The sequence below is a fragment of the Bactrocera dorsalis genome, chromosome 3, assembly GCF_023373825.1.
Source record: "Bactrocera dorsalis isolate Fly_Bdor chromosome 3, ASM2337382v1, whole genome shotgun sequence".
Classification (NCBI taxonomy): Eukaryota; Metazoa; Arthropoda; class Insecta; order Diptera; family Tephritidae; genus Bactrocera; species Bactrocera dorsalis.
The window spans coordinates 79,336,085-79,352,035 of NC_064305.1; the positions used below are offsets into that span (position 1 = coordinate 79,336,085).

The 15,951-nt window shown below is 36.1% G+C and overlaps 1 protein-coding gene across 2 annotated transcripts; it reads right to left on the reverse strand.

Moving 5' to 3' along the window:
• Positions 1-1,737: 1,737 nt before the first annotated feature.
• On the reverse strand, positions 1,738-14,917 carry LOC105229944 (segmentation protein even-skipped). 2 transcript variants are annotated; one of them, XM_011210455.4, is made up of 2 exons: positions 14,682-14,917; positions 1,738-3,332 (listed from the first exon to the last, which is right to left on the reverse strand). In XM_011210455.4, exons 1-2 carry the CDS (start codon positions 14,737-14,739, stop codon positions 2,281-2,283), a joined length of 1,110 nt encoding a protein of 369 aa, XP_011208757.2. In that variant the 5' UTR covers positions 14,740-14,917; the 3' UTR covers positions 1,738-2,280. The 2 variants fall into 2 exon arrangements, with proteins under 2 accessions (XP_011208757.2, XP_029407720.2); XM_029551860.2 differs by lacking the exon at positions 14,682-14,917 and adding an exon at positions 3,466-3,770.
• Positions 14,918-15,951: the final 1,034 nt, after the last annotated feature.

Below are 15,951 nucleotides of genomic sequence, written 5' to 3' on the forward strand. Positions count from 1 at the left end.
TTTAAACCAAAACACTGTATTATTTTCAAAGATCTTCTTTTCAATTGGTTATTCGAAGAAATGACTTGTGGAAATGTATATGTATATTGGACGATTTCGTGAAGAGTCCGTTGATAATTGCCATGAATAATGGTCGACAAGTTCTCATTAATAATGGTAATTATTGACTATAATCATTAATAGCAACATCTTTTTTTTCTCATTTTAAATCCTCTTTTATATTTTTTTTATTGTGATTTTACCAAATTCGCCACACTGTGTGCCAAAACATGTCGTTCAAAATACAAAATTGAATGGCAACAAATTAATAGTTAATAATCGATTGGCATATGCACAATGTAAGAAATGTTATCTCGAACAATTGGCTATTTAGATTACTTAATTACCTTTAATGTTGTGGAACACAATGCTGTGCTCCCTACGATTTAATGACATTTATATTTCTGGTGACCATTGGACACCGGGAGTCACGCAAACAAATTAAATCAAGCTGTGTGTAGAGTCACGTGGCAAAGTGAAAAATTTCAAATAGTTATCCTTGATATTAGCCCTGCCTTTATGTATATAAAAATACCAAATCATTTATTGCGTTTTCGAAAGATCGGCAATATTTGTTGCTACCCACCTATTTTACGTTGCTGAAGGACACGTTCGCCAGCGGGAGCCACCCACGGCACGCCGCTGACGCATGCCAAACAGCTAAGCAGCGACGGGGTCCGATGCCCGCATGCAGTGCCTGCCAGCGTGAGCTGCATTTGGAGGGTAGTGAGTTGTATAAGAAGTTGCTAGGAAGATAATATATATTAAGGTAAAGGTAGAAATGTTAGAGGCATACATATTTGTAAATATGTTACCAATATACATATGTACATATATGTAGCTCTGTATTGTCAAAATATCCCGTAGATCGTTAAATATATAAATATTGCTAGCCTTTATTTTTCATTTCATTTTTTGCTATTGAAAATAATAATGGCAATTGAATGGTCTCGCCATTAATAAGGTCCATAGAGCCCAGGTGGACCATAGAGTCCTTATTAAAGGCGAGCCCATTCAATTGCCATTATTACTTTCATACTTTTCGAAGGTTATGGGGGAAATTATCTACCATTTGTCTGCTATTTGATCGTTTTTAGTGTCGCCTATTCCCTTGTCGGCTATATTCTTTTTTTTTGTCTTTAGTATGATCCTCCTTTTTTCTATTATATTTTAGCATTATTTTAACTCATAAATTTGCATCCACCTACATTAACACCTAAATTTCCATAAGTGATAATTATGCTTCCTGGTTAATCTCACTTAAGGTTGTACTCGAAAAATCGCGCTAAACACTCTGCTCCTTAACATAAATGGCTACATTAGCGTTTTCTAAGAACTCAGGTGGAAGAGTTTGACCTTGACAACAAGCTTAGGAATAACCCGTATATACAGTTAGCTTAGGTAAAAAGTATTTTCGTTGTTGTCTTTTGGTGTCAAAATTGGTAGCCTGCTTACCTGGTGTTAAATTTTATAGCATTTTGTTTCGGGTATACACATAACCTCATTCTGAAAATTATTATTTTTAATTAATTTTACTTTTTTATGAAAAATTTAATTTTAAGATGAAAAGTGAAGTTACTGCATAGCGTTGTGGTTCGGGTATACACATAACCTCAGTTCTGAAAAATATTTTTTTTTTAATTTTTTATAAAAAATTTAATTTTCTGATAAAAGTGATGTAAAAGAAATTTTTTTACATATGACAATAAAACAGTTTATTTTTCTTCTTCTTCTTTTTATACACTCATAACTAAAATACGCTCTCGTTGAGTCTTAACTTCAAAATTATATAACTATCTATATTAATTACATTTACTTAAAAATTATTTTACACAACATTTTACATTTTCCTGTATTAATATTTTATTTATCCTCTCCTACCACAGTCCGTGGTACTTGGATTTGCCGATTTCTACTATTAAATACTTAATTTACTGTAATCACTATTATTTAATTACTTTAAGTCACTAACTCGTACCGGAAATTAAATAACTAACAACACTTAATGCCAGACTAAGCCCAAATAGTAGCACACACACATACAGACACATAAATTTGTTTATCACAGCACTTGATTTGTTTGATTATTAGACTATACGCTGTTTCCACACTCCACACCGTTAGTTTTAAGCCCGTCGGCTGCTCACCAATCAACTACATTCTCTGTCTCGCTTGCTACTGCACCTGCAGTGGTGATGGCCACTATGCCCCACCCATCCAAAGCATGAAACTTAAGCACGCTTAAGACTCGGTTTTGTAGGGCTTGAAGAGCTTCGGTTTCGGCTCTGAGACAGCTGTTTGTGGTGGCGTGTATGCGCGACGTTTGGTGGCACCGCTTGTACCGTTATTTTGGCTCATCAATAGACCAACCGACTGTGTGGTGGTTAGATGATGACTCAGTTCATTGATGGTGGCAGGCAGTGGAGTGGCAATATGTTCGCTGTTATACAAAGTACCATTAGTATTTGTGGCAATCAAAGTGTTGTTGTTGCTTTCATGTGTAACACTAATGAATTCAGCACTGCTGTTGCTACGGCTGCTGGTTACGGTTGCGCTGGGTATGGCAACGGTCACCGGTGTGCGTTCGAAAACTTTGGTGTGATCCGAACCGGTGGGACTCAACGAGAGCGTCGATGAGTGCGATGATGCGGATGAATGCAAATCGAGTGGTGGTGTCTGTTGTTTGGGTGGCAAACTGTTAAATGCACCGTACGCAGGATGTGGTGGTGCTATGCCGCCCAATACGTTGGGATAACCCGATGAGGCGGCTGCGGCGGCCAAGGCATGTGCGGAGACGCCGTGATGCTGTTGCATTGTTGGCGGTGGCACCGCGCGTGCTGCCATCGGTGCGTATGGATTGTAACGGTATGGTGCATAGTGGCCGGGCATTGGCATAGCGGTAGCGGCTAACATCGGATTGGCGGCTGGTGCGGCATACGGTGGATATGGCATGCCCACACTGTTGGCGGCGGCTTGCAATAAAGAAGCGGCAAAGGCTGGATCGGAGTAGACGGCGGCATAGGGCCAGGCGACCGCAATGCGTTGGCGCTTATCCTTCATGCGTCGGTTCTGGAACCAAACTTTAATCGTCGATTCGGGCAGATTTAATTGTGAAGCTAGCTCGCAACGTCGCGGACGCGACACATAATTCTCTTTGAAGAATTCCTTTTCGAGACGTGTCAATTGATCGCGTGTGAAGGCGGTACGATAACGGCGCACCGATGGATCTGTAGGTATGTCATTGCCGCTCATGCGACTGCTGTTTAGTGATGTGTCGGGACTGGAGTGGGATCCTGTAAATGTAATATAAAAGAAGAAATTAATTAGTATTGTTGTTATTGTTGTAGTCAAGGCGTTCGCGGCAGCGCGTAGCAAGAAATCGTCATTGTTATGTCGTTATGTTTTCTACTGTTCGTGAACACTCACCGTTTGGCGAAGGCGGCGGTGTCTGTGATTTCACGTATTGTGTGGCAATCAAATCGCCAACTAACGGTTTCTGATCTGGGTTCACGCTATCGTGCACATGTGCTGCATATGATCTATATGTATGCATTGTCGTTTATTTTATTTTTTTATTAAATATCTCCTGAAATTAAAATCCAAACCGGGAAGAAGCGTCGGTTATTTTGTTTCAACACAATCGCTGTCACACTATTCACGTATTTCAAAATTTTTCACTTTGCTTGTAAGAGTATGAGTATGCTACGTTGTTGATGTCTAGAACTCGAATGATTTGCAGAGACCTCGTGTGCGCCTTTTATAGTTTTCAACAGAGAGCACAACATCTAATGTTTGAAAACCGGGCGGTTTTCTCTCAATGTTGCTTTTGTTACATAAATGTGTTCGTTTTCTATGATAATGGTATTACCAATGGACAACAACAAAGCAAGTAGAATCAACCAACCAATGAAAAAGGTGCAATAAGTGGGCATACGAATGCTCTTTTACGAAAAGAAGGCAAAACCAAAGTCAGAGAGCGGAAAAACTGGTCAACGCTCATGCATCGCAGCAGTACAACAGTGCAACAACCAGAAGCAGGTACATGCATATGATACGAGTACATTGAGGCATGTGTGCATGTGTTTATGTGCCTCGTAAAGCCTCGCTGAATGACTCTTGCGGTGACCTGTGGTATTTTTTTGTTCTGCCGAAGACATGATAATGCGTCGATGACGGCAATTATGATCGTTCAGCAAATTTTGTGATGAACTATTTATTGCTTGGCTGTGGCAAAAAGTACAAAAAGGTCTTGACGAATTTGTAGCTAATCATATTTTTAATATAGAATTCAAATATGTTTATCAAAATTATATTTTTAATAAGGCATTAAAATGTGTTTATTAAAAATTTGCCAAGTTATTAAAAATCAATTTTATTACAGAATATACTCATTGCTTCCAGAAAGCATGAGCGTCACGAGAGCGTAAAGAAATTAAAACAACTCCACCCAACAAATATGTTGGAGCGTAGGGCGTAAAAGTTCACTCCCCAACAGAGTTGCCGCTTTGTTTCCTGCTCAGTGCTAAAAATATGAGTCAAGGCATTGTTAATCTGTAATTATAAAAATTTAATTGTTCCTAGAAAATACTACATGGACAAAGCTAAAAACAATAGATTTGACAACTATTGTTTTTTCTTTAGAAAAGAGTAAAGCTTCAAAAAAAGGAAAAAGTCATTGTTGAGGATATGAGCAATTAAAGCTGCTCTCAAATTACATGTAGTTAAAAATTGTCTTAAAGGTACTCATAGTACCGAATTCGAATACACTTATCGTACTTTATTAGACTGCAGGTAATTTTCTTTTAAGCAGGTATGCTCATGTGATTTCGATAAATGTTTAAATCTTTCAGGATAGCATATTATAAATATAAATTGCGTTAATTACATATTTCTTTGACAATTCTAGTAATGTGAAATACAATAAATATTGATCACTTTAACACAAAATTCTTAGCATTTATTCGTAGAAGTCTTTATTGTATAAAAATTTTATTTATTTGCTGTATTTGAGATCTATTATTATTATTATTTTTTTTGTTTAAATATTTAGGTCAACAATTTATATTGTCTATAGAAAATGGGAGTGTCTGTAAGAACAATAAACGAAGGACCTCGTTCGCTGATAACACTAATCTATACTAATTTTGTTACCTGTATATAAAATAGATGTTGGATATATTCTTTATAGGCGTAGACACCGAATTAGTACGCACATTTCACGAAACTATCAATGATTTTATATGGTTATGTTATTTTTCAATAAAAGACCTTTTATAAGTTTTTCTTTTACAATCTACCTGTTGAGAGAGCTTTTTTCAAGGGTTATACGAGTATGCAGTTAGAATTTTCAAAACATTGATATTTTTTATTATATTTTTTTAAAGAGTATCTACATATATTTAAGAATATACACAAAAAATTTTATATTGTTTCGGTCTTTACTTTCGAAGTTACACGAAAATTTGAAAAGGCGTTTCAAAGTGCTTGTTTTTTCTCAAAATTGTGTGTTTCAAAGTCGGTGACCAACATTACTTGAAAAAAGCTAAACCGATTAGTCTCAAATTTCAACACGAGTTCATAAATAAATTTTTTAGTAATTAATCAAAAATTTTTTCTCACCTACAAATATCTTTTTATGAACAATTTAAGGCTGGAGTTTTGGTCAAAAATCGATTTTTTGCCATTCTGGCAAAAAACTTTATATTGCTATTCCTTCGATTATTTTCTAGACTTTAACTTCAACGAAATCTGTTTGGTTTTTTAATATTGGAGGATCTAGTTCAGAGATATAAAGGTTACCGCAAAACGTCTGTTTTGAGAGGAGCTTCCGGAGATCAGCTTTAGTTTCTTTCCAAATAAATATTTTTACTAATACTTATTAATAATCTTAAATACCGTTAATAGATACCATAATATTTCTACAAATTTTTGGATAAATAAATTTAAAAGTTTTCTGGGAAATTCTGGAAAATTCGCATTCGGCTTTCTAACTGTATATAACCTCTTAAATACTTGTAGAAGATTTTGTAGTCTGTAATTCTAGACATTTCCACGTGAAAGCAAGAGCAAGATTTAATATTTACTTCCTTGCCGAAATTCATAATTTGGGCATTCGAAACCATCAAAATTTACAAACAAAAATTTTTTATAGAGCTTTCTAATTGGTATGATGTCTAAATTTTTAAATTTATATCAAAATAATATCGTTTCATAATTTCATATTAATTTTAACTCCCTTAATAAGACGAAGAACTAAAGTTTATGGTTTTATATTACAAAAAATGCCATTTTATTGTAATTTATAATAATTCTAAAATCTACCTAAATATATTGCAAATAATCCTTTCCTTAACATAGGTCTACTAAAACTACATTATTGATTATGGGCAACTCAAAGACATAAAATCTTCCTGGAAACAGCCCTTTCTGTTACTGGCAGGTAGAAATAAAAAAGATGTTAGCTAAACAAAGGCGGATTAAACATGATTAAGTTAACGACGTGCTTTGCAATGAAAAGTCAATTTTTAAATCTAAAGCTTGGCAACCTTGACACTCCACCATTGTGTTGCTCTGAGTATGAGAAACGACCAATACTACAGCTTTTTTGTTCGCGCCGTGCTTCCCCAGCGCAAAGTGCAACGCCTATACGTGTGTATGTACAAATAAATACATATACATGTGTATGCTTTTATATACAAATTTGGTATTCATAGCGATGAACGAATCTTTTGTTTCGCTTATCCACAAATGGTGCGCAACGCTGGAGCAACTGAGATGGGTGAAACCTTTAATAATTGGATTTTATCTGTTTCATCAAGAATGATATGGCATAATGTGCGTTCAGCAGCGGTAGTGCTGCGGGGAATGAGTGTATATGTATTTGTTATTTGAGCAGGGAGTGTGAGCACAGGAAATAACACAATTTGTATGCCAGCCAAGTTGCGGCGTTGAGTGGGTGGGTGGCTGGTTTGGCGAGTGAAAGACTGGCATGCTGATGGTGGTTGATGTTGAAATGTTGAGCGGTTAAGTAGTCGTACTTACTTATAAATTTTAAATATGTATGTATTAAGTACTTTCATATGTATGTATGTACATCCTGTATGTATGTATTTATATACGCACGCACATAGTATTTACTTATGCAGTAAGTACTTGCTCCCAATGTGCTATAAGTAATCAGCCGCTTTAAGCAATGTTATCAACGCTAAACTCGCTTCCTGCACCTCTGCTGCTATTTTAGCTGTGTTATTTTTAAATTGGCGCTCCTTTTTATATACATTGTATATGTATGTAGTTGTTGTATATAAACCACTCACATATAAATATATATAAACATTTTTGTAAGATTATATTAACGCTTACTGCTGTCCACACTCGTTGTTTCGCCTTCATTAGCCACATTAGTTGGCTCGTTTTCATTTTATGGCGTTTATGTGCTTATTTCTCAATGCTCAGTAGCGGTTTATTGTGGTATTGGTGTAGCCAGCTGCCCCACTTTATCATATACTATACAACATACATAAACCAACTCCAGCCTCAGCCCCAACTTGTCTACGCTCAGCACTAAGTAACGGTGCCATAATAATTTTTGTGTGTTCGTGCCACTCGCCGCACTCCTGTGCCGCCGCTGACGCATTTGGGTCCACGTTAGCAGCATATTATTTGCCCCTTTATAAGGTCTTAATATTCGTGTGTTTCAATTTAATGGCCATCCTTACGGCCAACAACCACTAGCATGTCGGTATACATATGTATGGCTTTGGAGCGGGTAGAAAGTGTGCTCGTTTTTGTTGTTTGGTGCCATGTGGATTGAGGGTTGGTATACATTGCGAAACTTGGCAACGTCAACATGCAGTCAACTAATAAATGACTTTATCTTGTTGATAAAGTTTTCGGTCCCATGTTGCTACCGTTGAGCTATAATGTGGCTGATGTTGTTATTCAGTTGGTTGTTTTTGTTGTTGCTTATATAATGTATATATTTTCTTTTTCTTTGGTATGAGTTTATTGTTATTTGGCTTTTTATATTTTCATTAACCGCCAAGCGATTTATTGTTGTCATCATGTTGTTGTAATTTGATGGGTTTCGTTATTTTTTATGACGGTAACGCATAAGAACTTCATAATTTGCTTGTAGCATTAAATTATACTTTTTAATGTACATATATTTGTAAATATATTGCAATTGCAAATGGGATGTGTATGTATGTATGTATACGCTATAAGCATAGCAGTTGTTAAAAAATAAAGTGGAGGTTACAGATTTTGGTTTGCAGTTTAGTTTTGCATATTCTAAATATTTTTCGTTTTGGAAAATGTAGAAAACAAATTATATGGATGCGGAAATTGTAATATTCCTGCTTGATTCTTCTTGTTTACAGAAGAACAACGATCCCGTCGTTCTTCCTTTTCGCTGTTTGGCGTCAATTGGAGATACCAAGTATAGCCAGGTCCTTTTCCACCTTGTCTTTCCAACGGAGTTGAGTTCTTCCTCTTCCTCTGGTTCCCCCGGGTACTGCGCCGAATACTCTTAGAGCTGGAGTGTTTTCATCAATTCGGACGACATAGCCAGCGTGGCCGTCGTACACCTCATCGATATACGTACATAAGTATCTGGTATATAAAGTCTTCTTTGGGGCCTATCTTTGCTTTCAGATTCTTCAAAAACCGAGGCATATGATTTTTGTAGTTGTTTTGATGAATTAATTCTGCCCCTTAGTACTAAAACTGCTTTTGCGAGGCCCATTTAAAGGTCTTTCGGAGCAATATTTGATAATTTTAAACACTCTCTTAGCATTATTTCATTCAAAAAACATATAAGACTTGACGGCTTTCTATTTTGATCTATGCAAATGGTTTTGTACTCGTAATTCTGAGAATTACATTAATATACATACATAGGTACATGAATATATTATATTGATAAACTCCCATCTCTTTTGCCAATCAATACTAATTATTCTTCTTATTACATAATTCTTGCACTGAGTATAATAATTACGATATAATTGTACAGTTTCTTTATGACTGTAATTATGGTACATAAGCTATATCAATTTTACTTTGGATTTATGCAAATAACTTCTTTGTATAAATTGAGGTACATGTACATACATACATATGTAACTATATACAAATATATAATTATTTATTTGTACATGAATATTAGAATAAATACATTTAATGCACTAAAAGTGCGATAAAGATTAATATAAGTAGCCAATATTGGGTTTATTATAATCGGTAAGCGCTTAAATCTCCCATTTTCATATAGCGATACTAATTATTGGTGAAAGGCTCGACATCTTGAAGTTTGTCTACGACAAAAGAAACTTTGAGTCAATGCTTAGGACTGCAAAAAGCTTATAAAACTGGTAACTTCAAACGCGGAGAATGCTGCCTTAGCGGAGTTGATTTTAGGCAATTTTATTTAAGAAAACTAGTATTGAGCATATATTTATACCCATTAACTCGAATAGCAAAAGCAATGAGTTCCGTAATTTTGTATGCAGCACCAACATGGATATAGGCACTAGACGTGAAAGCATACATATGTAAAACAAATAAACGCTGTGCATAGGCTTACTGCTATACGAGTACCGAGCGAATTCCGAACGATATCAAGCAACGCGGCTGAATATGGCGGCCATTGACATCAGGGAGACGAATTCGCGCTATTGGATCAGCTATCAGAGCCGTCTGTAGGTGTAAAAAAAGAGGAGAGAACTAAAAGCTTCACAATGTGGCAGCAACGGTGGCAAACATCAACCAAAGGATGGTGGACCCACACACTAATCCGGGACATCCATTCGTGGATAAATAGACAACATGGGGACCTAGACTTCCACATAACCCAAATACTGAGTGGACATGGATGCTTTAGAAGCTATCTGTTCCATTTCCATCACGACTTTAGTCCATATTTTCCGAGGTGTACAGAGTGCATAGAAGACTCTAAGCATGTATTTTTTCAATGCCCTCGTTTTTCAAATATAAGGGAAAAGTTAAAAACTTCACTTGGCGGTACTTTCTCGGTGGAAAATTTGACAGCACTCATGTGTCAGTACTCTTGTAAATTATGACATATGTATATGTACAATACTAGAGGATCCGGCCACGCGTTGCTGTGGTATACATTTTATACTACTATTCATATAAAAAACGATTCAATACAGTGACAATTTTATTTACGAATAAAGGCGAAAACGTTTTTGTCGGCATAAGAATCCGAGGGATTGTACTTATGGTTTAATTTTGAATATGTTTATACAAACAAATTTCATAGAAAAAAATAAAGAATTTGTCTGTTTAACAGCCTTTCTGTCCAGTTAAAAGAGTTGTCCGCTTAAAATATTGTACTTAATAAACATAAAGAATGTGCATGGTTAATGGAGATGTCCGCTTAATAAAGCGTCCATTTAATACTCAAAAGCCCAAATATTGTCCTCAAATTCATTATTAGTTCTCTTGATAGAGGAGTAAAAAACAATGTAATGATATACATAAATATTCTCACAAACATACACATCTGTGCATATATGTATGTATATTTCATTTTATTTGGATAGCCTTATTTGTAAAAAATATCACCACTTCTTCCATCTCTCTAAAAAGCTATTCAAATAGCATATATGTATAGGTACATATGTACATTAAATTAATAACTTATAAAAATTGCCACATAACGGCACATTTAAAATGTAGTTTCGCTTAATAATTTAAAACAATTTATTGTGCTGGCTAAGCTCTGTAAACATACGAAAGTGTTTTGACCACCAACCTGCCAAGGACAAGGCAACAAACAAATGCTTAAACCAGCATGTACATATGTATATATGGGTGCATATTATACGTATGTACATAAATGCTTACTTACATAGGTATTCGTAATATTATATGCAGGTTATATACTCACAGACCCAACAATTAGACAAATGGGAAGGCGGTCCAACATATTAACCCAGTTTGTACGCCTGCTAATAATTTTCTCTTTATAACAGCATAATCAGCGACGTAAACTCATTCTGACGGTCGCGGCTTTGACAACAAATAATAAGTGAATTCTCGCAACCAAAGTGAATACTAATACATGTATGTATGTATATGTGCTTATATTTATATTTACATACATAACATTTCGGCATCGAGTTAAATGGAAATTGAGGAGGGGGTTCAATTCAAACAAGAAAGTAAATAAGTGTTAAATATGTGTGAGTTGAAGGATAGTAAGTAAGCACAGTGGCGCTGTGAGGAGGATCGTTTGTTGTGACGGGTTGTGAAAGACAACGTGGTGTGGGAATTATTTCTATTTTTTATTATTCTTTAGTCGTTTGCTTTGGGTAATATATAGTTCGGGTAAAATTTTGTGAAGATATCTTGGCAAATAAAAACGCTTTCATTTACTTTAATCGATAAGTTTGTATGATAGCTTTATGCTACAGTGATCCGATTTGAATAATTTGTTCGGAGATTATACCGTTGCATTGGTCGATAACACTTGCCAAATTTCGTTAAGATACTTTGTCGAATCAAAAAGCTTTCCATACAAGCACTTTATTTTGATCGCACAGTTTGTATGACAGCTATATGCTATAGTGATCTGAAATCGGCGATTTCGACCGAAGAGCAGATTCTTGGAGCGCAAATGACATGTGCAAAATATCAAATTGATTTCACTCCCTTCAGTTTATTCATTTATAAATATACTTCTTGGCATCTCTGACGTTTCTTTTTGGGTATTTCAAACTTGAGGAAATTTAGTATTCCCAGATGAAGATATTAAAAAATCTTATCACACATGTTTATTGCAATATTTTGCCATATGAAATCACTCTCTACCCCTCTTACTAACACACCACATACGCCCCTGTTCCACCGTGCAGTGCATAATTAAAATGACGACAGATTAGCTGCAGGTATGACTAAGTAAAACGTGGTGGCAGCTAATTAAAGGACAAAAGTATATTCAAATTTTACACCTTCCACAACCAAAACAGTAAATGCAGTTAGCCAACGGGTATTAAGTTGTCATGTACAACCGACGGACGGGTAGAAGCACCAGTGCCTCATATGTACAAATGCATTTAGAACGAGGAGAAGGGTGTCCTTTGCCTTGTGTGCGCTGACTATCGCTCTATTTGCTCCTATAATATAGCTAAATGAGTTCTTGAAAGGCGTATTGTTTTAATGCGCTGCAACTCGTCGCTATTGCACTACTTTGCCTTCAACACAGGCACACATACATATATATGCACATGCATACACACATATGTATGTAAATGTATATTAGCTGTGCACATTGTGGGTTAAGTAAAGAGATGCAAATGCACTAATAAACTCCACAACAATAACGCTTAGCGAGTTGAAGGAAATGCAACAACAACAACAACAACAATGCGAACAAAGGTACTGCTGCAGAAATTTCCCTTTTTCACGAAGTTGGGTTAAGTTGCGCCGCTTAGCGGCCAGTCGTGTCCATTTGAGTTGAGCTGCGAGCGCTGTTGTGTTGTTGCGTTAATCCGTTGCGCGTAAACATTGGCATAATTGGTTAATTTTCTTGTTACGCTTTATTGTGCATATGCAACAATTACAACAATTGTAACAATTTCACTTTCTGTATTGAGTTTTATTGCCGCATCTTGAACAATCGCCGCCACCAACCGCCGTCCACAATGTCGCTTGGCTTGGACAATGTGTGTAACGGTGTTTGTATATATGTACATATGTATGTATGTATGCGACACGCTGTGTGCCCGCAAAACCGATTCGCCGATGAGAGTTAAGAGTGAAATGGTTCAACGTCAATTTCTTCATCAATTTCGATAGAATTTTCCAATTTCAACAATTGTCACAACCTTTTCCGCTTTTCCGCTATTCAGTTGACACTATGTAAAAGAGGTTATGCACATACTTGCTGCATACAGTTGCCCATTTCTTCCACCTCACATAGACACAATAGGAAAGTAAAGTTCTTTGAAAAGGATTTGTTGCATTTGTTGTGTCGTAAATATTAGATATTCACCGGTTCACTGATTTCCCTTGAACGTATCAATGTCGTTGGGTAAGTCAAAAGGTTTGCCAATAGCTCAATTTGCATACTTAGTTACTAAATATCATAGTTGCCTCAACATGCGGCAAATTTAGGTAACGAACGGGCTGTGATCTGTCAACGTGCTGTTCAGGGTTAAGCGGATTAGCGCACAAATATTGTTTAGTATATAGTTAGTAGTTGTATGTATTTATTTTCTGTGAATCGATAAACTCGACATTTGCTTTTAGCTCAGAGTTTGCTTGCACACTCCCACTCTGACCTGCCGTTAGAGAGTTTTGCACCTTTTTTGTGCTGAATGACTCTAATTTCGGTAATATTGTCGAAAAGTCAAATGCCGTTAAATTGTTACGTGAGATTATTACTCGCATTATTATGCAACTGCTAAATGTTTTGTCACTTATTACCTAACTATGCGCACCATTCAAATGCCATTGTGCAATTTTTATTGTTTGGTCAAAAATTAGAGCAGTAAAATTGCTATGGACAGTTGTCTGTTTGTTGGTGAGCTACTGTATAGCTATTGTCGTTTAAATGGCGGAAAGTTCAATTATTTTTAAGAGTGGCTTGAACGCAAAAAATTGAATATTAATTTGATGAGTAAATTTGGACACTTTTTGGTGATTCTTAACCCTTTTACTTTTGAATGTCAATAATGAAAAATGCAGTTTTTTGTATTTTATACGCATGTACTTTCAGTGGTGGCTATAACATATGAATTCCAATAATACATTATTTTAGAAATTCAATTAAAAATTGTTAATATATTATTTTTAGTTTTTTATTATTTGCCAAATATTATATAATACTACAAAAAGAAAATCTATTAGAACCGGGTAGATTTCGAGTATTTTGGAAAGCAAAAATAACATTGTTAGATGAAACCGATTGGAAAAAAATATAAAATATCAACTGGATTACATCCCAAAGGAGCTGCGTCGGCTTAGTAATCAATAATGAATAAAGCTAATTCTCGATAACCTATTCTGATGTGAATCGTATTTTAGTGAAGACGTTCTGCATTCACTGGAGCCATGGTAGTCACAAGTGGCAAGGTCTGGATTATAAGATGGATGAGAAAAAGCTTCTTAGCACTTGTTTTCCAGCGTTTTTTTTTGCAATCACTTACTGACGTTAGAAGCTCACGTCTTTCTGATCCCAACAAATACAGAGAATTACCTTGACCTAAGAGATATTCGGTTTCTGACATACAAATACGTCTTTGAATGGTCTTGACTTCAATTCATACAATATATCACCCAATTTCTTTGCTTTTAAACTTTTGAAATGACTCGCTTAGATACAGTACGTCTATCATAAGCTCCTACCAAAATACGATGGCTTACAGGTGAGGTGTTCTTCATACTAATAAAGAAGAGCTCCCGGCAAAAATACTATTACCGGCACACAGTTTAATATATTTGAAAGAAAAACCAAGCTTCAGATGAATAAGTCATACCCACTCATCTACATAAATGTGTACATACATAAGTTAATTTATTTCAGTGTTTGAGTGCAGTCCCTAAACATTTTTGCGAAATCTCTTAGTTATAATTAGTGAAAGTGCAATCAAATAGTTTGGTTAACGACTTACCGGGAGACTGGTCCTTACAATTTGTACACGGAAGTGAAGTCTGATCTGTGTCAAGCATTTTATTTTTAATTTCTGGCTCCTTTTCGTGGTAAATTAGACAAAACAAAACTCAAATTAGACAAAATAAAACTTAAATTAGATTTTTTCCTCATGCAAGTATAACAGCGAATCAACACGTGTATTTAATTTTAATCTGCCGTTTTGTTTTGTTCGATCAGCAATTTATCCTTTTTTCGTTTCTCCTTCTTCGCTGTACCTTTGGTTACGGCATTGCCAGCCATTAAAAAAAGCAGGAGGTTTTAGGACAAAGAACTGAACATACCCATTGACAGGTGTTCCCAACTGTTTTCTGGCAGAGGTATGACCTCTGAAAATAGTTAACACTACACAAAAAAGAAGCTGGAAGCAAACAGATTTTAATACTCTGACGTTTTTGAGACAGTCTGGAGTGCAGCAATAGCACCAGGCGAAGGCGGCGTCCACTTAGTACTCGCATTGCGAGAGGAACTGATGGCGGCATGCGACGCTACAATGCGAAGGACGCAATGTCACCGTAAGCGAAGACCTGTATACTGGTGGAATGAAGAAATTGTCACGCTGAGTAAGCTCTGTCACTCAGAGCGACGTCGTCTACAACGCAATCAAAGTGGCGAAAATGAAAACCGTCTCAAAGAAGCTTTTAAAAGCCACAAGAAGCTTTTAAAGTCAGCTTTAATCCAGAGCAAAAGAAACTGTTTTGAAAAGATCTATGGAGAAGCGAATATACACCCCTGGAGGACTGCTTATAAAATCTGTATGTCCAAATTCCAAAATAAGCGGCAGCAACCCAAATGCACTCCGTTCATTAAGAAAATCGTAGAGGCATTATATCCGACGCACGCCCCGTTTACTAGCGCTGAGCAACGAAACGAAGCTACTTAATCACTCCCACTGGTTACAGACGAAGAACTATTGGCCATAGCTTAAAAAAAAATCAAAAGCAACAAAGCGACTGGTATCGATGGAATACCAAACAGAACTTTAGAGGTAGCCATAATTTCAAAGCTCACTCTTTTTGCAAAAAATTTACGCATGCATAAAAGAAGGGATGTTCCCCGATCTCTGGAAAGCCCAGCGCCTGGTTTCAATCCCAAAACAAAAAAAAACATCAGATGAACATTCTTCGTGTCGCCCTCTGTGTATGCTCGACACAATGGGCAAAGTGTATGAAAGCATAATAAGAAACCGCTTGGAGTTTGCAATCCAGGAAGGCGGCGGATTATCAGAAAGA

Coding starts and splice junctions, on each gene's coding strand:
- LOC105229944 (XM_029551860.2), bottom strand. CDS start 3,592: ATGCATACATATAGATCATATGCAGCACATGTGCACGATAGCGTGAAC. Junction 3,333..3,465: donor ACCGCCGCCTTCGCCAAACG/GTGAGTGTTCAC, acceptor TTACATTTACAG/GATCCCACTCCAGTCCCGAC.